Source organism: Pristiophorus japonicus, chromosome 20, assembly GCF_044704955.1.
Source record: "Pristiophorus japonicus isolate sPriJap1 chromosome 20, sPriJap1.hap1, whole genome shotgun sequence".
Taxonomy (NCBI): Eukaryota; Metazoa; Chordata; class Chondrichthyes; family Pristiophoridae; genus Pristiophorus; species Pristiophorus japonicus.
In genome coordinates this window covers 96,825,068-96,846,162 of record NC_091996.1, presented here as the reverse complement: position 1 = coordinate 96,846,162, position 21,095 = coordinate 96,825,068, and the positions used below count along the sequence as shown (strand labels likewise).

At 56.0% G+C, this 21,095-nt stretch overlaps 2 protein-coding genes across 3 annotated transcripts in view; one reads left to right on the top strand and one right to left on the bottom strand.

The window, feature by feature from the left end:
- cntrob (centrobin, centrosomal BRCA2 interacting protein) overlaps nt 1-8,181 on the bottom strand; it is a 54,893-nt gene extending 46,712 nt beyond the window's left edge. The window contains exons 1-2 of one of the 2 annotated variants that reach the window (XM_070863231.1): nt 8,094-8,181; nt 1,714-2,386 (exon numbers count right to left, since the gene is read on the bottom strand). In XM_070863231.1, coding sequence (XP_070719332.1) covers nt 1,714-2,361 — 648 coding nt within the window. In that variant the 5' untranslated portion in view covers nt 2,362-2,386; nt 8,094-8,181. Of the gene's footprint in view, nt 1-1,713; nt 2,387-3,606; nt 4,870-8,093 lie in introns of those variants that run through there. The other variant, XM_070863232.1, reaches the window with a different exon arrangement.
- Nucleotides 8,182-8,488: 307 nt separating this feature from the next.
- Nucleotides 8,489-20,839, top strand: LOC139232727 (trafficking protein particle complex subunit 1-like). The gene is made up of 5 exons (XM_070863234.1): nt 8,489-8,577; nt 13,409-13,507; nt 15,907-15,977; nt 19,220-19,358; nt 20,376-20,839. The coding sequence occupies exons 2-5, from the start codon at nt 13,409-13,411 to the stop codon at nt 20,502-20,504; spliced, it is 438 nt and encodes a 145-aa protein (XP_070719335.1). The 5' UTR covers nt 8,489-8,577; the 3' UTR covers nt 20,505-20,839.
- Nucleotides 20,840-21,095: the final 256 nt, after the last annotated feature.

The following is a 21,095-nucleotide window of genomic DNA, read 5'->3' as shown; positions in this document are numbered from 1 at the left end:
AAGTTCACAGGTGTTTCAATGAAGGACCTAATATTCCGGATCCCGAACTACATCCTGAAGGGTGGAAGATGCCTGTGGGTGGATTGTTTTAACGTGGGGTGGCCGTTGCACACCAGCCACCACACGGGCTTGACAGAGCGAGGTCTTGGTCCAGGGGCAAGGGTTAACCAGGACGACTGGAGACCTGCTCTGCTGCACGGACCTAGTGTGCTCACATATCGCAGTGTGGGCTGGACCCGTGCTGCCCCTGGGCCCTCCCCTCTCCTGGGCCCCGAACTCTCGCCTCTCCTTCGCTCTGACCTCGCCGCTCCTGCTGCACCTGCCCACGCTCCAATCACCGACCTGGACCTTGATCCCTCTTCGCTGCCGTCGCCCTCCTCCACCAGCTCGCGCTGTTCCCTGGCTATTCCAACGCACTCCTGGCTTGCCTCCCACATTCTACCCTATGTAAACTAGAAGTTATCCAAAACATGGCCCTCGTGTCCTAACTCACACCCAGTCCCGCTCACCCATCACCCCCTGTGCTCGCTGCCCAGTGTCCTAACTCGCACCCAGTCCCACTCACCCATCACCCTCTGTGCTCGCTGACCCCGTGTCCTAACTCACACCCAGTCCCACTCACCCATCACCCCCTGTACTCGCAGCCCTATGTCCTAACTCGCACCGAGTCCCGCTCACCCATCACCCCCTGTGCTCGCTGCCCCGTGTCCTAACTCGCACCGAGTCCCGCTCACCCATCACCCCCTGTGCTCGCTGCCCCGAGTCCTAACACGTACCCAGTCCCACTCACCCATCACCCCCTGTGCTAGCTGCCCCGTGTCCTAACTCGCACCCAGTCCCACTCACCCATCACCCCCTGTGCTCGCTGCCCAGTGTCCTAACTCGCACCCAGTCCCACTCACCCATCACCCCCTGTGCTCGCTGTCCCGTGTCCTAACTCGCACCCAGTCCTGCTCACCCATCACCCCCTGTGCTCGCTGCCCCGTGTCCTAACACGCACCCAGTCCCACTCACCCATCACTCCCTGTGCTAGCTGCCCCGTGTCCTAACTCGCACCCAGTCCCACTCACCCATCACCCCCTGTGCTCGCTGCCCAGTGTCCTAACTCGCACCCAGTCCCACTCACCCATCACCCGCTGTGCTCGCTGACCCGTGTCCTAACTCGCACCCAGACCCGCTCACCCATCACCCCCTGTGCTCGCTGACCCGTGTCCTAACTCGCACCCAGTCCCGCTCACCCATCACCCCCTGCGTTCGCTGACCTACATCGGCTCCCGGTTAAGCTACGCCTTGAATTCAAAATTCTCATCCTTGTTAACAAATCCCTCCATGGCCCTCGCCCCTCCCTATCTCTGTAATCTCCTTCAACCCCACAACCGTATCCCGCTCCACGAGATGTCTGCGCTCAAATTCTGCCCTCTTGAGCATCCTAGATTATAATCGCCCAACCAGAACTTATGCTCTCCACGAGCATGCTCCCATGTGATCAGCAGAATCCGCTGTTCCTCGCGCCCCCTCTGGTGTTAATCCAGTTTCCCCTTAAAAGGCTCCTGCGCCATCCGCCTCAAGCACTCCCTGTGGGAGCAGGGCAAGGGGTGGTGCCCCTCCAGGAGTGTGTGTGCCCACTCTGGGTAGTTGGGTCTGGCGACTCGCACGGGCAGCGACGGGTGACTGCGCCACGTTGGGCCGCTGGACGGAACGTTTTGACTTTACCTTGGCCCCGCTGTTGGCTTCCACCCTCTGTGACAGTCTCTGGCTCCTCGGCCCGGCGAGCACTTCCAGGGCGGGGGGGGCCGCCATCGGCCCGGCCGAGCGCGCGTCCTTGGAGGGGCGGGGGGGCCTTGGACGGTGGAAGGGGCCGCTCTCGGAGGGGGGGGCACCAGGGCGCGGCACGCGTTCGGGCGACTGGGTGCGGGGCCCAGAGCCGGACCGGTCGCCCAGGGCGGGGGCACGCGGGCGGTCGGCTGCCATCTTGGGGTCAGAGGTCGCGGTCAGTTCCCCGAAGGAGGAGGAGGAGAGGGGCGGGGGAGATCCTGGGGGCGGGAATCGGGGGTCGTGGCCCGACCCCAGCTCGCGGCCCGACCCCAGCTCGCAGCTGCCCTGCAGCGAGGCGTACAGGCGGGCCGTGACCTCGGAGGAGGCGGCCAGAGTGGCGTAGGGGCTGGTGGGCAAGGAGCGGGCGGCAGCAACGGCGCAGCGGTCAAAGGCGGACACGTGTCGGGCGCTGCGCGGGCTGGCGGGGGCAGAAGCGGGCGCGGACAGCGGGAGGGGCTCGACGTCGCTCATCAGCTCCTCGGGCCGCAGCGCGGAGTCCATCGCCCGGCAACGACCCACGGGAGCCAAGCGGGAATCTCTCCGCATCAAGAGGCGTCGTCACAATTGCAACCTGTCGGCACAAACACATCCGAAGGAGTTATTCAAAATTAAATTGACGCATGTTGCAGAGATGGAAAAATAATAAAACATAACTCAATACACCGCCATAAACTCGAGGTGATCCAAAACTCGGCCGCCCCGTGTCCGAATTCGCACCCAGTCCCGCTCACCCATCACCCCCTGTGCTCGCTGCCCCGTGTCCTAACTCGCACCGAGTCCCGCTCACCCATCGCCCCCTGTGCTCGCTGCCCCGTGTCCTAACTCGCACCGAGTCCCGCTCACCCATCGCCCCCTGTGCTCGCTGCCCCGTGTCCTAACTCGCACCGAGTCCCGCTCACCCATCACCCCCTGTGCTCGCTGCCCCCTGTCCTAACTCGCACCGAGTCCCGCTCACCCATCGCCCCGTGTCCTAACTCGCACCCAGTCCCACTCACCCATCACCCCCTGTGCTCACTGCCCCGTGTCCTAACTCGCACCGAGTCCCAATCACCCATCACCCCCTGTGCTCGCTGCCACGTGTCCTAACTCGCACCGAGTCCCGTTCACCCATCGCCCCCTGTCCTAACTCGCACCGAGTCCCACTCACCCATCACCCCCTGTGCTCGCTGCCCCGTGTCCTAACTCGCACCGAGTCCCACTCACCCATCACCCCGTGCTCGCTGCCCCATGTCCTAACTCGCACCGAGTCCCGCTCACCCATCGCCCCCTGTCCTAACTCGCACCGAGTCCCACTCACCCATCATCCCCTGTGCTCGCTGCCACATGTCCTAACTCGCACCGAGTCCCGCTCACCCATCGCCCCCTGTCCTAACTCGCACCGAGTCCCACTCACCCATCATCCCCTGTGCTCGCTGCCCCGTGTCCTAACTCGCACCGAGTCCCGTTCACCCATCGCCCCCTGTCCTAACTCGCACCGAGTCCCACTCACCCATCACCCCGTGCTCGCTGCCCCATGTCCTAACTCGCACCGAGTCCCGCTCACCCATCGCCCCCTGTCCTAACTCGCACCGAGTCCCGCTCACCCATCACCCCCTGTGCTCGCTGCCCCATGTCCTAACTCGCACCGAGTCCCGCTCACCCATCATCCCCTGTGCTCGCTGCCACATGTCCTAACTCGCACCGAGTCCCGCTCACCCATCGCCCCCTGTCCTAACTCGCACCGAGTCCCACTCACCCATCATCCCCTGTGCTCGCTGCCACGTGTCCTAACTCGCACCGAGTCCCACTCACCCGGTGCTTGCTGACCCGAATGTAGAATGTAGAATGGTTCCAGGACTAAGGGACTTCAGTTACGTGGAGAGACTGGAGAAGCTGGGGTTGTTCTCCTTGGAGCAGAGAAGGTTGAGAGGAGATTTGATCGAGGTGTTCAAAATCATGAGTGATCTGGACAGAGTAGATCGAGAGAAACTGTTCCCATTGGTGGAAGGGTCGGGAACCAGAGGGACACAGATTTAAGGCGATTGGCAGAAGAACCAAAGGCGACACGAGGGAAAACGTTTTTACGCAGCGAGTGGTTAGGATCTGGAATGCGCTGCCTGAGAGGGTGGTGGAGGCAGACTCAATCGTGGCTTTCAAAAGGGAGTTGGACAAGCACCTGAAGGAAAAAACATTGCAGGGCTGCAGGGAAAGGGCGGGGGAGTGGGACTGGCCGAGGGGCTCTTGCAGAGAGCCAGCACGGGCTAGACGGGCCGAATGGCCTCCTGTACTGTAACCGTTCTGTGTCAGCCCTACATTCCCGGCTCTCACTCCCTGCTCCGGTATGAACCCACCACCACACCTCACCCCCTCTCCTGCAAAGCCAGCAGACGCATCCGCTCTGGAGCTCTCCCTGTGTCCAGCCAGCACCTCCCCACATTCTGCCACTTCGACATCAGAGAGAGGGCACTGGAGAGGGTACAGAGGAGACTTACCAGGATGTCGAAAGATTGGATAGGTTGGGTTTGTTTCATTTAGAACAGAGGAGGCTGAGGGGAGACCTTATTGAGGTGTATAAAATTATGAGGGGCCTGGATAGAGTGGATAGGACGGACCGGTTTTCCTTAGCAGAGGGGTCAACAACCAGGGGGCACAGATTTAAAGTAATTGATAAAAGATTTAGAGGGGATTTGAGAGTGGTGAGGGTCTGGAACTCACGGCCTGAAAGGGTGGTAGAGGCAGAAACCCTCACCACATTTAAAAATTACTTGGATGTGCACTTGAAGTGCCGTAATGTGAGGTTATCCACTTTGGTGGTAAAAGCAGCGAGACAGACTATTATCTGAATGGTGACAGATTAGGAAAAGGGGAGGTGCAACGAGACCTGGGTGTCATGGTACATCAGTCATTGAAGGTTGGCATGCAGGTACAGCAGGCAGTGAAGGCGGCAAATGGCATGTTGGCCTTCATAGCGAGGGGATTTGAGTACAGGGGCAGGGAGGTGTTGCTACAGTTGTACAGGGCCTTGGTGAGGCCACACCTGGAGTATTGTGTACAGTTTTGGTCTCCTAACTTGAGGAAGGACATTCTTGCTATTGAGGGAGTGCAGCGAAGGTTCACCAGACTGATTCCCGGGATGGCGGGACTGACCTATCAAGAAAGACTGGATCAACTGGGCTTGTATTCACTGGAGTTCAGAAGAATGAACCTCAGAAACGTTTAAAATTCTGACAGGTTTAGACAGGTTAGATGCAGGAAGAATGTTCCCAATGTTGGGGAAGCCCAGAACCAGGGGTCACAGTCTAAGGATAAGGGGTAAGCCATTTAGGACCGAAATGAGGAGAAACTTCTTCACCCAGAGAGTGGTGAACCTGTGGAATTCTCTAGCACAGAAAGTTGTTGAGGCCAATTCACTAAATATATTCAAAAAGGAGTTAGATGAAGTCCTTACTACTAGGGGGATCAAGGGGTATGGCGAGAAAGCAGAAAGGGGGTACTGAAGTTGCATGTTCAGCCATGAACTCATTGAATGGCGGTGCAGGCTAGAAGGGCCGAATGGCCTACTCCTGCACCTATTTTCTATGTTTCTATGTAACTCACAGGGCTACGGACTGAGAGCTGGAAAGTGGGATTAGGCTGGGTGGCTCTTGGTCGGCCGGTGTGGATACGATGGGCCGAATGGCCTCCTTCCGTGCTGTAAATTTCAACGATTCCATCATCTTCAGCTACCTCCCCCAACTCTTGTCCCAACTCCTGCTCCTCTATAAAAGAGATCTCTTTAAAAACTGGTTCATTACAAAGCCCTCGAAATGGTTCTGCAGCTCGACAACACACACATCTGCCCGATATTCAGCGCGAGCACAAATATTCTCTGCGTAATTCTCAACAGACCGCAATTACTTTTGGCAGTGTGGACAGCAATATGCAGGTTTCACAGGCTAACAAGCTCAGATAAGCGCAGTCTTGACATTAGGATGCTGTCTGTCACTCTCATTACTCCGTTTCTATGTTTTAAAGCTGCTATTCAGTGGCAGACACTTTAGCTCAATATACTAAGGGGGGAGTTATGGGTCCAGTGCTGAGACACCCTTCACAGCAGCTCAAAGGTGTCTTTACAGTCCAAAGCAGACAGAGTAGGGTCAGCCTTTCTTGGGGTGTCTCCCCCGTCATCTTTCTCCCCTGAAGGTGCTGCCGCCTCAACAGGTGCTCCACAAGCAGCGGCCACCCCACGCATAGCCCCGAGCAGTGTCGGTGCGTTATTCAACTGCAGGCGGCATCACAAGCAAGCCCAACCTCGACCTGGGAGGGGGGGTCTGCAATCCCACACATTATCCGACAGGGGAGTACAGCACAGCATTCTGAGCTGGGGCTGATTTCCCCACCACATCATCCCCCTCCCCTCCGAGTACCCCATTCCCTCAACCGCCTCCCCTAACCCCACCCTTCCTTCCTTCCTTCCCCCCTTCCCCAAACTGTCTCGCCTCCCCGAACCGCTTCTTCCTGCCTTCACCTCCTATTACCCCTAACTCCTCTCACCCCCAAACCCTACACCTCACCCCCAAACCCTACACCTCACTCCCAAACCCACACCTCACCCCCAAACCCTACACCTCACTCCCAAACCCTACACCTCACCCCCAAACCCTACACCTCACTCCCAAACCCTACACCTCACCCCCAAACCCTACACCTCACTCCCAAATCCTACACCTCACCCCCAAACCCTACACCTCACTCCCAAACCCACACCTCACCCCCAAACCCTACACCTCACTCCCAAACCCTACACCTCACCCCCAAACCCTACACCTCACTCCCAAATCCTACACCTCACCCCCAAACCCTACACCTCACTCCCAAACCCTACACCTCACTCCCAAACCCACACCTCACTCCCAAACCCTACACCTCACTCCCAAACCCACACCTCACCCCCCAAACCCTACACCTCACTCCCAAACCCTACACCTCACCCCCAAACCCTACACCTCACTCCCAAACCCTACACCTCACTCCCAAACCCACACCTCACTCCCAAACCCTACACCTCACTCCCAAACCCACACCTCACTCCCAAACCCTACACCTCACTCCCAAACCCTACACCTCACTCCCAAACCCACACCTCACTCCCAAACCCTACACCTCACTCCCAAACCCACACCCTCAACCCCCAAACCCTACACCTCACTCCCAAACCCTACACCTCACCCCCAAACCCTACACCTCACTCCCAAACCCTACACCTCACTCCCAAACCCACACTCACCCCCAAACCCACACCTCACACCCAAACCCTACACCTCACCCCCAAACCCTACACCTCACCCCCAAACCCTACACCTCACCCCCAAACCCACACCTCACTCCCAAACCCTACACCTCACTCCCAAACCCACCACCTCACTCCCAACCCTACACCTCACTCCCAAACCCACACCTCACCCCAAACCCTACACCTCACCCCCAAACCCTACCCTCACCCCCAAACCCTACACCTCACTCCCAAACCCACACCTCACTCCCAAACCCTACACCTCACTCCCAAACCCTACACCTCACTCCCAAACCCTACACCTCACCCCCAAACCCACACCTCACTCCCAAACCCTACACCTCACCCCCAAACCCTACACCTCACCCCCAAACCCTACACCTCACCCCCAAACCCTACACCTCACCCCAAACCCACACCTCACTCCCAAACCCTACACCTCACTCCCAAACCCACACCTCACTCCCAAACCCTACACCTCACTCCCAAACCCACACCTCACCCCCAAACCCTACACCTCACTCCCAAACCCTACACCTCACTCCCAAACCCTACACCTCACTCCAAACCCTACACCTCACCCCCAAACCCTACACCTCACCCCAAACCCACACCTCACTCCCAAACCCTACACCTCACTCCCAAACCCTACACCTCACCCCCAAACCCTACACCTCACCCCCAAACCCTACACCTCACTCCCAAACCCTACACCTCACTCCCAAACCCACACCTCACTCCCAAACCCTACACCTCACCCCCAAACCCTACACCTCACCCCCAAACCCTACACCTCACCCCCAAACCCTACACCTCACCCCCAAACCCTACACCTCACCCCCAAACCCTACACCTCCACCCCTAACCCCTCTCACCCCTACCCCACACCTCACCCCCAAACCCTCCCCCCCTGTGTATGTACAGACTCGGTGTGTGTTATTTACGTGCCCCCTTTACCTCTCTGTGTGTGACCCCCCCCGGGCAGTGTGTGCACAGACCCAGTGCCCCCCCCCCCCCATTACCTTACCTCTCTCTGTTTGTGACTCCCTCCCTCCCGCTCTCGGCGCCGCCATAGCAACCGCTCCCGGGGCCGCGTCACCGCGCGCCCGGCCCAACCGCCACATCCGGGCCCGGGGGGGGGAGCGCGCACCGACTGGCCCCGCCCCTCACCCCCCCCCCCCGGGGGAGCGCGCACCGACTGGCCCCGCCCCTCACCCCCGGGGGAGCGCGCACCGACTGGCCCCGCCCCTCACCCCCCCCGGGGGAGCGCGCACGACTGGCCCCGCCCCTCACCCCCCCGGGGGAGCGCGCACCGACTGGCCCCGCCCCTCACCCCCCCGGGGGAGCGCGCACCGACCGGCCCCGCCCCTCACCCCCGGGACAGGGGGCCCGACACCCCGCCTCGGGACAGGGAGAGCCCGGCCCCCCCCACACACACACACACACACACACAGCCAGCGATCGCCATCTTACCCGCCGGGAACCGGGCACAGCTCAGCGAGCGGCCGGCGGTGAGTGAGGGAGGGACGGCTCGCAAACCCGCTTTATACCGCGGCCTGTGGCGGGAGGCAGGGACTGGGCCCGGGCCCCGAGCCCTCACTGAGCCACAGCTGGCTGACAGAAGGCCCCGGGCCTGGAGCGGGGGGAGAGTGAGAGGGCCAGAGAGAGAGAGGGAGAGTGAGACAGGGACACAGAGGGAGGGACAGAGAGAGAGGGAGAGAGGGACAGAGAGAGAGGGAGAGAGGGACAGAGAGAGAGACAGAGAGAGAGAGGGGGAGAGAGAGTGAGACAGAGAGAGGGACAGAGAGAGAGAGAGAGAGACAGGAACACAGAGGGAGGGAGAGAGACAGAGAGAGAGGGGGAGGGGGGAGAGAGAGGGACGGGAGGGGGGAGAGAGAGGGACGGGAGGGGGAGAGAGAGGGACGGGAGGGGGAGAGAGAGGGACGGGAGAGAGAGGGACGGGAGGGGGGGAGGGACGGGAGGGGGGGAGAGAGGGAGGGGGGAGAGGAGGAGGGGGGGAGAGAGGGAGGGGGGAGAGGAGGAGGGGGGGAGAGAGGGGGGAGGGGGGGAGAGAGGGGGGAGGGGGGGACAGAGAGAGAGTGGGACAGAGAGAGAGAGAGAGTGGGACAGAGAGAGAGAGAGAGAGTGAGACAGAGAGAGGGAGAGAGCGTGAGACAGAGAGAGGGAGAGAGCGTGAGACAGAGAGAGGGAGAGAGAGTGAGACAGAGAGAGAGAGAGAGAGTGAGACAGGGACACAGAGGGAGGGACAGAGAGAGAGGGAGAGAGGGACAGAGAGTGAGACAAGGAGAGAGAGAGAGAGGGACAGAGAGGGACAGAGAGTGAGACAGGGACACAGAGAGAGGGAGAGAGAGAGACAGGGACAGAGAGTGAGACAGGGACACAGACAGAGAGAGTGAGACAGGGACAGAGGGAGAGAGAGAGGGACAGACAGAGAGAAGGAGTGAGACAGAGACACAGAGGGAGAGAGAGAGTGAGACAGGACACAGGGAGAGAGACACACACGGAGAGAGAAAGAAAGACAGACACAGGGAGAGAGAGAGACAGACATAGAGGGAGAGAGAGGGACAGAGAGACATAGAGAGAGAATGAGAGGGACAGAGAGAGTGAGACAGGGACACAGGGTCAGAGAGAGAGAGAGACAGGGACACACCGAGAGACAGACACAAGGGGAGAGAGAGTGAGAGACAGGGACACAGACACAGACAGAGAGTGAGACAGGGACACAGAGAGAGTGAGAGAGACACAGGGACAAAGAGTGAGACAGGGACACAGACAGACACAGGGAGAGAGAGAGAGAGACACACACACACACACACACACACACAGGGCGAGAGAGAGGGACACACAGGGACAAAGAGTGAGACAGGGACACAGAGACAGACACGGAGAGAGAGAGAGACACACACACACAGGGAGAGAGAGGGACAGACAGAGAGAAGGAGTGAGACAGGGACAAAGAGTGAGACAGGGACACAGAGACAGACACGGAGAGAGAGAGAGACACACACACACGGGGAGAGAGAGGGACAGACAGAGAGAAGGAGTGAGACAGGGACACAGAGAGTGAGAGAGACACAGAGACACAGACAGACACCGGGAGAGAGAGAGAGAGAGAGAGAGAGACACACAGGGAGAGAGAGAGGGACAGAGAGAGAAGGAGTGAGACAGGGACACAGAGAGAGAGAGACACAGGGACAGAGAGACAGACAGAGGGAGAGAGACACAGAGAGAGAGAGAGTGAGAGACAGACAGACAGAGTAGGAGACACAGAGATACAGACAGACTGAGAGAGACTGAGTGTGGAGTGAGAGAGGCTGAGACTCAGAATGACACATATTGAGAGTGAGACTCGGACTGAGAGGCACTCAGACACAGTCAGAGATTGAGGCTGCGAGTCAGACAGACAGACAGACTGACACTGTCCGGGGAGCATAGGCAGCCAACGTGAATGGCACAGGGGGAGCAGGAGGGCCGGGGGAGACATTACAGATCAATTGGGAGCAGCACGGGGGCACAAAGGAGGAAATATTGTGCAATTATGTAGTTCAGAAGTTGCTATTGGTGGCACTCTCGCAGTACTGAGGGAGCGCCGCACTGTCGGAGGGGCAGTACTGAGGGCGCGCCGCACTGTCGGTGGGGCAGTACTGAGGGAGCGCCGCACTGTCGGAGGGGCAGTACTGAGGGAGCGCCGCACTGTCGGAGGGGCAGTACTGAGGGAGTGCCGCACTGTCGGAGGGTCAGTACTGAGGGAGCGCCGCACTGTCGGAGGGGCAGTACTGAGGGAGCCCCGCACTGTCGGAGGGGTAGCGCTCCCTCAGTACTGCCCCTCCGACAGTGCGGGGCTCCCTCAGTACTGCCCCTCCGACAGTGCGGCGCTCCCTCAGTACTGCCCCTCCGACAGTGCGGCACTGCACCGAGGCGTGCCAGCCTGGATTTTTGTGCTCAAGTCTCTGGAGTGGGACTTGAACCCAGGACTTTCTGACTCAGCCGAGGGTGCTGCCCACTGAGCCACGTGTGACTGGGCGATGGGTGGAGGTGTAAATCCTGGGGAAGTCGACTCTGATCTAATCAGTCTGGGCTGTAACAGAAATTCGGGTTTCAATCGGTAAAGGGACAGTACTTTAAGCGACTGCCCATCGGATCAGCCGAGCTTTCAGCTCTCCCCACTGCAAGCTGTCTATATTGTCACTCAATCACAGCCTCGACCCTGTACAACTATTTTAAGCCGAACTTTAAATCAGGGTGCTCTCTTTTGGCAAGGGCACTAGAACCCACAAATTTCCAAATAAAACTTTGAACAGAAACTTAAATCAAATTGAAATTTGGTTGCCGGGGGTGATGATGCACTCCAGTCCCTCCGGCGCCCAGCTCTCGCGGAAGGCCGCGAGCGTACCGGTGGACACCGCGTGCTCCATCTCCAGGGACACCCTGGACCGGATGTAACCACGGAAGAGAGGCAGGCAGTCGGGCTGAACGACCCCCTCGACCGCCCGCTGCCTGGACCGGCTGATGACCCCCTTGGCCGTGCCCGGGAGCAGTCCTACGAGGAGGCCCTCGGACCTACCCGCTCCCCTCCGCACAGGGTGCCCAAAGATCAGGAGTGTGGGACTGAAGTGCAAGCCAGAATTTCAGGAGCAGCCCCTTTAAATATTGGAACAGGGGCTGCAACCTCATGCATTCAATAAAAACGTGGAACACGGACTCTTCCAGACCGCAGAAATTGCAGGCGTCCTGGGACCCCGTGAACTAACTTAAAAATTTATTGCACGGGACTGCTCCGTGCACCACCCTCCAAGCCAAGTCCCCGACAAATAGTGGGAGGGCTACCCTGGACAACTCTTTTAATAGGAGACAAAATTAACCAATTAAGTCAAATGCCCCCCAATCTGGGGGACACTCCAAACATTTTTCAACTGCCCTTTTTTTTTAACTTTTTTTGTTTTTTTTGTGATTTTTTTGGGGCAATAAAATCATAAAGTTTACAAGTGCCCCCTATAAAAAGGAAGGGGGAGCTACCAAGGACAACCGCCCATCCTCTCCGCTCAGCTGGGACCCATTTCTGACTTACAATTAACCGATTAATTGGCATGCAAGTATTTTAATTGCTCTTTAGCAGATGAGGTGTGCCCTGGTGTGCTAATAGGGGTGGGAGTGGGAGTGGTGGAGAGGGTCTGATCTGGGAGGACTGTTCCAAAACTTCATTCAGGACAGCTCAAGGTTTGAGGAGCAGGAAAGGGGTTAATCAAAAAGTATTTGTCTAGCTGTGGGTTTTGATTATAAGAGGAATGGCAGACTGTGGGAGATGATAGTTTATAGCCACTGGTTTAGAGAAGGCAATGCAATGAGCCTTAATTTCAACTCTTGGAGGTGGTCACGTATGTATTTGACACCAAGGATCACTGGCTATCAACAGTCTGTCCCATGTCCACGCCTTTGTCCCCTCCAGACTTGACTATTCCAACGCAGTCCTGGCCGGCCTCCCACATTCTACCCTACATAAACTTGAGGTGATCCAAATCTCGGCTGCCCCGTGTCCTAACTCGCACCCAGTCCCACTCACCCATCACCCCCTGTGCTCGCTGCCCCGTGTCCTAACTCGCACCCAGTCCCGCTCACCCATCACCCCCTGTGCTCGCTGCCCCGTGTCCTAACTCGCACCGAGTCCCGCTCACCCATCACCCCCTGTGCTCACTGCCCCTTGTCCTAGCTCGCACCCAGTCCCACTCACCCATCAGCCCCTGTGCTCACTGCCCCTTGTCCTAGCTCGCACCCAGTCCCGCTCACCCATCACCCCCTGTGCTCGCTGACCTACACTGACTCCCGGTTAAGCAACGCCTCGATTTCAAAATTCCCATCCTTGTTTACAAATACCTCCATGGCCCTCGCCCCTCCCTATCTCTGTAATCTCCTCCAGCCCCACAACCCCCCGAGATATCTGCGCTCCTCTAATTCTGCCCTCCTGACCATCCCTGATTATAATCGCTCCACCATCGGTGGCCGTGCCTTCTGTTGCCTGGGCCCCAAGCTCTGGAACTCCCTCCCTAAACCTCTCCGCCTCTCTCTCCTCCTTCAAGCCACCCCTTAAAACTGACCTCTTTAGCCTAGCTTTTGGTCATCTGTGCTAATTTCTACTTGTGTGGCTCGGTGTCAAATTTATCTGTTTTGTGCTAGAACACTGCTGTAAAGTGCCATGGGGTGTTTTATTACGTTAAAGGCGCTATATAAATGCAGGTTGTTGTCGAGCTTGTTGGCCATTACTGTCCTGTAAACCGCATTTGATTATGTCTTCGTGCTTTGACTTTATGCGATATTTCCCATCAGATGACGGTTCATAATCTGTACATCTTCGATCGGAATGGAGTCTGTCTCCATTACAGCGAGTGGAATCGGAAAAAAAATGCCGGCATCTCGAGGGATCAAGTGAGTAGTGCACCTCTTGGATTATCCCCCTGTGAACATACCGACTCTTGTCTGGGGTGCCACAGCTGCCTGCCTGACTTTTTCTTGTTCGTGGGATGTGGGGATTTGGGGGGAAATTTCTTCACCCAGAGGGTGGTGGGGGTCTGGAATTCACTGCCCGAAAGGGTGGTAGAGGCAGAAACCCTCACCACATTTAAAAAGTACTTGGATGTGCACCTGAAGTGCCGTAACCCACAGGGCTACGGACCGAGAGCTGGAGAGTGGGATTTGTCGGCCGGCGTGAACACGTTGGGACAAAATCGCCTCCTTCCATGCCGTAAATTTTGATAACATAAGAAATAGGAGCAGGAGTCGGCCATTCGGCCCCTCGAGCCTGCTCCACCATTTAATACGATCATGGCTGATCTGATCATGGACTCAGCTCCACTTCCCCGCCCGCTCCCCATAACCCCTTATCCCCTTATCGGTTAAGAAACTGTCTGTCTCTGTCTTAAATTTATTCAATGACCCAGCTTCCACAGCTCTCTGAGGCAGCGAATTCCACAGATTTACAACCCTCAGAGAAGAAATTCCTCCTCATCTCAGTTTTAAATGGGTGGCCCCTATGGTTCTATGATCTTGCTTGCTGCTTTCATCCCCCCCGAGAGGGGTGAGAATGTGAAACTCGCTCCCACAGGGAGGGGTTGAGGCGAATAGCATCGAATCATTTAAAGGGAAGCTGGATAAACATACGAGGGGGAAAGGAATAGAAAGATATGGTGAAATGAAGAGGGGTGGGAGGGGGCTGGTGTGGAGCATAAACCCCGGCACGGAGCGGTGGGGCCCAGTGGCCTCTTCCTGTGCTGTGCATTACGTCGAATCCACAGCACAGAACAAGCCATTCGGCCAGGAGTTTGTGACGATCGTCAGCAAATACTAATTTAAATGAATTTTTGTTTGTTGTGACAATTACAAGCTGAATCTCCATTTAACCTTTCATTGTGTGACTCTGTTCCCATTGCACGCTGTGAATCAATTGTTACCCTACTGTGGTTCAACTCCCACCGCGGCAGCTGGGGAATTTAAATTCAGTTAGTTAAATAAATCTGGAATTAAAAAAAACAGTATCAGTAATGGCGGCCATGAAACTATCGGATGGTCGGAAAAACCCATCTCGTTCACGAATGCCCCTTTAGGGAAGGAAATCTGCCGCCCTTACCCGGCCTGGCCGATAGGTGACTCCAGACCCACAGCAATGTGGTTGTCCATTAACTGACCCTCTGGAATGGCCCAGCGAGACACTCAGTACCAAACCGCTCCGACAAAGTCAGCACTGTGGAAACACCTTCACCACACGGACTGCAGCGGTTCAAGAAGGCGGCTCACCACCACCTTCTCAAGGGGCAATTAGGGATGGGTAATAAATGCCGGCCTTGGCCAGCGACGCCCACATCCCGTGAACGAATAATTTTTAAAAAAATTGTAGGAAGACAAAAGACGCCAGACCTGGATGAATTTCGTACAAGGGTCCCTCATCAGTGATGTCCTTGCCCCATATCTTGAGGGAATTCGTACAAAGGGGATTCGTGCTTGAGATTTGGAAAGTAACTATCATAATAGTGAGGTTATCCACTTTGGTAGGAAAAATAATAAAGCAAGTTATTACTTAAATTGGGAGAGATTACAAAATGCTGCAGTACAGAGGGACCTGGGGATCCTTGTACATGAAACACAAAAAGTTAGCATGCAGGTACAGCAAGTAATCAGTAAGGCAAATGGAATGTTGGCCTTTATTGCAAGGGGGATGGAGTATAAAAGCAGGGAAGATTTGCTACAACTGTACAGGGTATTGGTGAGGCCACACCTGGAGTACTGCGTACAGTTTTGGTTTCCTTATTTAAGGAGGGATATACTTGCATTGGAGGCAGTTCATAAGCCTGGTGAACCTTCTCTGAAGAAAGGTTGAGCAGGTTGGGCCTGTACTCATGAGTTTAGAAGAATGAGAGGTGATCTTATTGAAACGTATAAGATTCTGAGGGGGTTTGACAGGGTAGATGCAGAGAGGATGTTTCCCCTCGGGGAATCTCGAACTAGGGGGCATAGTCTCAGAATAAGGGGTCGCGCATTTAAGACAGAGATGAGGAGGAATTTCTTCTCTGTGGGCCGTGAATCTGTGGAATTCTCTGCCCCAGAGAGCTGTGGAGGCTGGGTCATTGAATATATTTAAGGCGGAGATAGACAGATTTTGGAACGATAAGGGAGTGAAGGGTTATGGGGAGCTGAGTCCATGATCAGATCATCCATGATATTGAATGGCGGAGCAGGCTCGAGGGGCCATATGGCCAACTCTTGCTCCTATTTCTGATGTAGAAGGCAGTCTATGTACTTCTCCGAGTGACTGCGATGTTTGTGCCCTCCAGGAATACCAGCTGATGTACGGAATGCTTTTCTCTATCCGATCCTTCGTCAACAAGATGTCTCCCGTCGATTTGTATCCTTTGCTGCCACGTCCTGTGAAGCTATGGCAAACCTGACAACACGTCAGCTACTGGGATAGGGTGACCCGTACAAGTACTGCACGCTTAATAGGTTTCCACTCTTTGCTGTCAGTGACGGGGCAGGTAGTGCATGGGGTTAGATACAGAGTAAAGCTCCCTCTACACTGTCCCATCAAACACTCCCAGGGCAGGTACAGGGGGTTAGATACAGAGTAAAGCTCCCTCTACACTGTCCCATCAAACACTCCCAGGGCAGGTACAGCACGGGGTTAGATACAGAGTAAAGCTCCCTCTACACTGTCCCATCAAACACTCCCAGGTTAGGTACAGCATGGGGTTAGATACAGAGTAAAGCTCCCTCTACACTGTCCCATCAAACACTCCCAGGGCAGGTACAGGGGGTTAGATACAGAGTAAAGCTCCCTCTACACTGTCCCATCAAACACTCCCAGGGCAGGTACAGGGGGTTAGATACAGAGTAAAGCTCCCTCTACACTGTCCCATCAAACACTCCCAGGGCAGGTACAGCATGGGGTTAGATACAGAGTAAAGCTCCCTCTACACTGTCCCATCAAACACTCCCAGGGCAGGTACAGGGGGTTAGATACAGAGTAAAGCTCCCTCTACACTGTCCCATCAAACACTCCCAGGGCAGGTACAGGGGGTTAGATACAGAGTAAAGCTCCCTCGACACTGTCCCATCAAACACTCCCAGGGCAGGTACAGGGGGTTAGATGCAGCGCCAGCCCTTATAAATGGCCTTTTTCGATCTTACAAAGGCCTTTGACACTGTCAACCGTGAGTGTCTATGGAGCGTCCTCCTCTGTTTCGGATGCCCCCAAAAGTTTGTCAACATCCTTCACCTGCTTCACGATGACATGCTGGCCGTGATCCTTACCAACGGATCCATTACAGACCCAATCCAGGTCCGGACCGGGGTCAAACAGGGCTGCGTTATCGCTCCAATCCTCTTCTCAATCTTCCTCGCTGCCATGCTCCACCTCACAACCCACAAGCTCCCCGCTGGAGTGGAATTAAACTACAGAACTAGTGGGAAGCTGTTTAACCTACGCCACCTCCAGGCCAGGTCCAAGATCACCCCAACCTCTGTCATTGAGCTGCAGTATGCAGACTATGCCTGTACATTCAGAGGCTGAACTCCAGGATATAGTCAATGTATTCATTGAGGCATATGAAAGAATGGGCCTTAGGCTTAACACCCGTAAGACAAAGGTCCTTCACCAGCCTGTCATCGCCGCACAGCACTGGCCTCCAATGATCAAGATCCACGGCGTGGCTCTGGACAACGTGGACCATTTCCCACATCTCGGGAGCCTCTTATCAACAAAGGCAGACGTTGATGCGGAGATTCAGCATCGCCTCCAGTGCAGCCTTCGGCCATCTGAGGAAAAGAGTGTTTGAAGACCAGGCCCTCAAATCTACCACAAACTCATCGTCTACAGAGCTGTAGTAATACCCGCCCTCCTGTATGGGTCTGAGGCATGGGCGATGTATAGAAGGCACCTCAAGTCGCTGGAGATTATGTCACCAGCGATGTCTCCGCAAGATCCTGCAAATCCCCTGGGAGGACAGGCGCACCAACATCAGTGTCCTTGACCAGGCCAACATCCCCAGTATTGAAGCACTGACCACACTCGATCAGCTTCGCTGGGCAGGCCACATAGTTCGCATGCCAGATACGAGACTCCCTGAGCAAATGGTTTTTGCGGAGCTCCTTCATGGTAAACGAGCCAAAGGAGGACAGCAGAAACGTTATAAGGACACCCTCAAAGCCTCCCTGGTAAAGTGCGACATCACCACTGACACCTGGGAGACCCTGGCCGCAGACCGCCCGAGGTGGAGAAAGTGCATCCGGGAGGGCGTTGAGCTCTTCGAGTCTCGACGCAAGGAGCATGAAGAGGCCAAGCGCAGGCAGCGGAGGAGCACGCGGCAAACCAGTCCCACCGACCCCTGCCCCCGACGTATGTCTGACCTATCTGTAACAGGGTCTGTGGCTCTCGTATCGAACTGTTCAGCCATCAAAGTACTCACTTTGGGAGTGGAAGCAATCCTCCTCGATTCCGAGGGACTGCTCCTGATGATGATGGAAGCTCTCTCTACACTGTCCCATCAAACACTCCCAGGGCAGGTACAGCACGGGATTAGATACAGAGTAAAGCTCCCTCTACACTGTCCCATCAAACACTCCCAGGGCAGGTACAGCACGGGTTAGATACAGAGTAAAGCTCCCTCTACACTGTCCCATCAAACACTCCCAGGGCAGGTACAGCACGGGATTAGATACAGAGTAAAGCTCCCTCTACACTCTCCCATCAACCAGAGGTGTGGTGCTGAGTTATTGTGCGGAGGAGGTGGGGAATGTGCAACAGTGCGGCAAGTCCCATTCCATCTCCTGTTTCTCCCCCAGTGGGTTGCGCGCTCTCGCCTCTGGGTCAGGTAGTCGTGGGTTCAAGTCCCACTCCAGAGACTCGAGCACATAATGTAGGCTGACATTTCCAGTGCAGTGCTTAGGGAGCGCCGCACTGTCGGAGGGGCAGTACCGAGGGAGGGGCAGTACTGAGGGAGCGCCGCACTGTCGGAGGGGCAGTACCGAGGGAGCGCCGCACTGTCGGAGGGGCAGTACTGAGGGAGCGCCGCACTGTCGGAGGGGCAGTACTGAGGGAGCGCCGCACTGTCGGAGGGGCAGTACCGAGGGAGGGGCAGTACTGAGGGAGCGCCGCACTGTCGGAGGGGCAGTACTGAGGGAGCGCCGCACTGTCGGAGGGGCAGTACTGAGGGAGCGCCGCACTGTCGGAGGGGCAGTACTGAGGGAGCGCCGCATTGTCGGAGGGGCAGCACGGAGGGAGCGCCGCACTGTCGGAGGGGCGGTACGGAGGGAGCGCCACACTGTCGGAGGGGCGGTACGGAGGGAGCGCCGCACTGTCGGAGGGGCAGTAGTGAGGGAGCGCCGCACTGTCGGAGGGGCGGTACGGAGGGAGCGCCGCACTGTCGGAGAGTGGCCCTCAACCAATAACACTAAAAACCAGATGATCTCGTCATTATCACATTGCTGTTTGTGGGAGCTTGCTGTGCACAAAATGTCTGTCACGTTTCCCAATTACAACAGTGCGTACACTTAAAAAAAAAGTACTTCATTGGTTGTAAAGCGCATTGGAATGTCCTGAGGTGGTGAAAGGCGCTATATAAATGTATTTTCTTTAACATATTCAAACAGTCGCGATGGTTTCCTGTCCTTTCAAACAAGCAAGTACAAGCTGCATTATTATGAGACGGCAACAGGCATTAAAATCGTCATGAACACGGACCTGGGTGTCGGAAACATCAGGGACGTTCTCAGTCAGATCTACAGTACAGTAAGTACTTTCCAAATCCTCAACCTCACCCACAGGTTGCTCTCTGGCCTCGCCCCTCCCTATCTCTGTAAAGCAATGGTCCCGCATGTACTTTCCGCTCCTATATCCCTGGTCTCCTCTGCCACAAGCATAAGCCGTGGCTCAGTGGCTAGCACTCAGCGAGACAGTAGGTCGTGAGTTCGAGCCGCACTCCAGCTTCTTGAGCACGTAATCCAGGCTGACATTCCCAATGCCTGAGCCCCGCACTGTCGGAGGGGCAGTACTGAGGGAGTGCCGCCGCACTGTCGGAGGGTCAGTACTGAGGGAGCACTGCACTGTCGGAGGGGCAGTACTGAGGGAAGGTTGCATACTTGGGAGTGCGTTATACGCTGGAATCTAATCGGGGGGTTTATATATAGAATAACAGATACCCGGGAGTGAGTTACAGGCTGGAATCTAATCGAGGGGTTCGGGGGGGTTTATATGTAGAATAACAGATACCCGGGAGTGAGTTACAGGCTGGAATCTAATCGAGGGGTTCGGGGGGTTTATATATACAATAACAGATACCCGGGAGTGAGTTACAGGCTGGAATCTAATCGAGGGGTTCGGTGGGGTTTATATATAGAATAACAGATACCCGGGAGTGAGTTACAGGCTGGGATCTAATCGAGGGGTTCGGGGGGTTTATATATAGAATAACAGATAGCCGGGAGTGAGTTACAGGCTGGGATCTAATCGAGGTGTTCGGGGGGTTTATATATAGAATAACAGATAGCCGGGAGTGAGTTACAGGCTGGGATCTAATCGAGGGGTTCGGGGGGTTTATATATAGAATAACAGATACCCGGGAGTGAGTTACAGGCGGGAATCTAATCGAGGGGTTCGGGGGGGTTTATATATAGAATAACAGATACCCGGGAGTGAGTTACAGGCTGGGATCTAATCGAGGGGTTCGGGGGGTTTATATATACAATAACAGATAGCCGGGAGTGAGTTACAGGCTGGGATCTCACTGTGTTTTCTGCTCTCTCCTAGATCTTTGTTGAGCTGGTGGTGAAGAACCCCCTGTGCAGCATGAACGAACCCATCCAGAGCGAACTGTTCCGAGCCAAACTCGACAACTTTGTCCGCGGCCTCCCGTTCTTCTCTGCGCGCGCGGGCTGAGCTCGGGGTCCTGGTCTGGCTCCCGCCCGCGCTGGTCCTCGAGAAACTGCATTGCTTCACCAGGGGGAACCCGCACCATCGCTTCTATCCTCTGCCGAATTCCTGCTCCCTTTCCGATTCCGAACTGCATTGCTTCATCCCCCTGCTCCTCCCCCCCCCCCCCCCCCCCTCTGGCCTTTACTATCTCAGCTTTGCCGTTGTACTGCAGTTAACCATGACTGTGCTCTGCCAATGGTTGGTGAAGAGGACTCAATCTGTCTTTGGTTTCGGATTTAGAGAACTGTTTTCGTTGCCCCTTTAAATTATAAAATAAAACTGACTACGTCAAAGGACAAGTGTCTTTCTCCAAATTGCTGTGTGTGAATGATGTTCAGCGCTAACCCGTGCTTCTGCCCTCTCCGGGAGTCCTTGCCTTGAGGCCCCTAGGTGGCCACTTTGTGAGATTGTTTTTTTACAAATTAGTTCCTGGGATGTGGGCGTCGCTGGCCAAGGCCGGCATTTATTGCCCATCCCCCTAATTGCCCCTTGAGAAGGTGGTGGTGAGCCGCCTTCTTGAACCGCTGCAGTCCGTGTGGTGAAGGTGCTCCCACA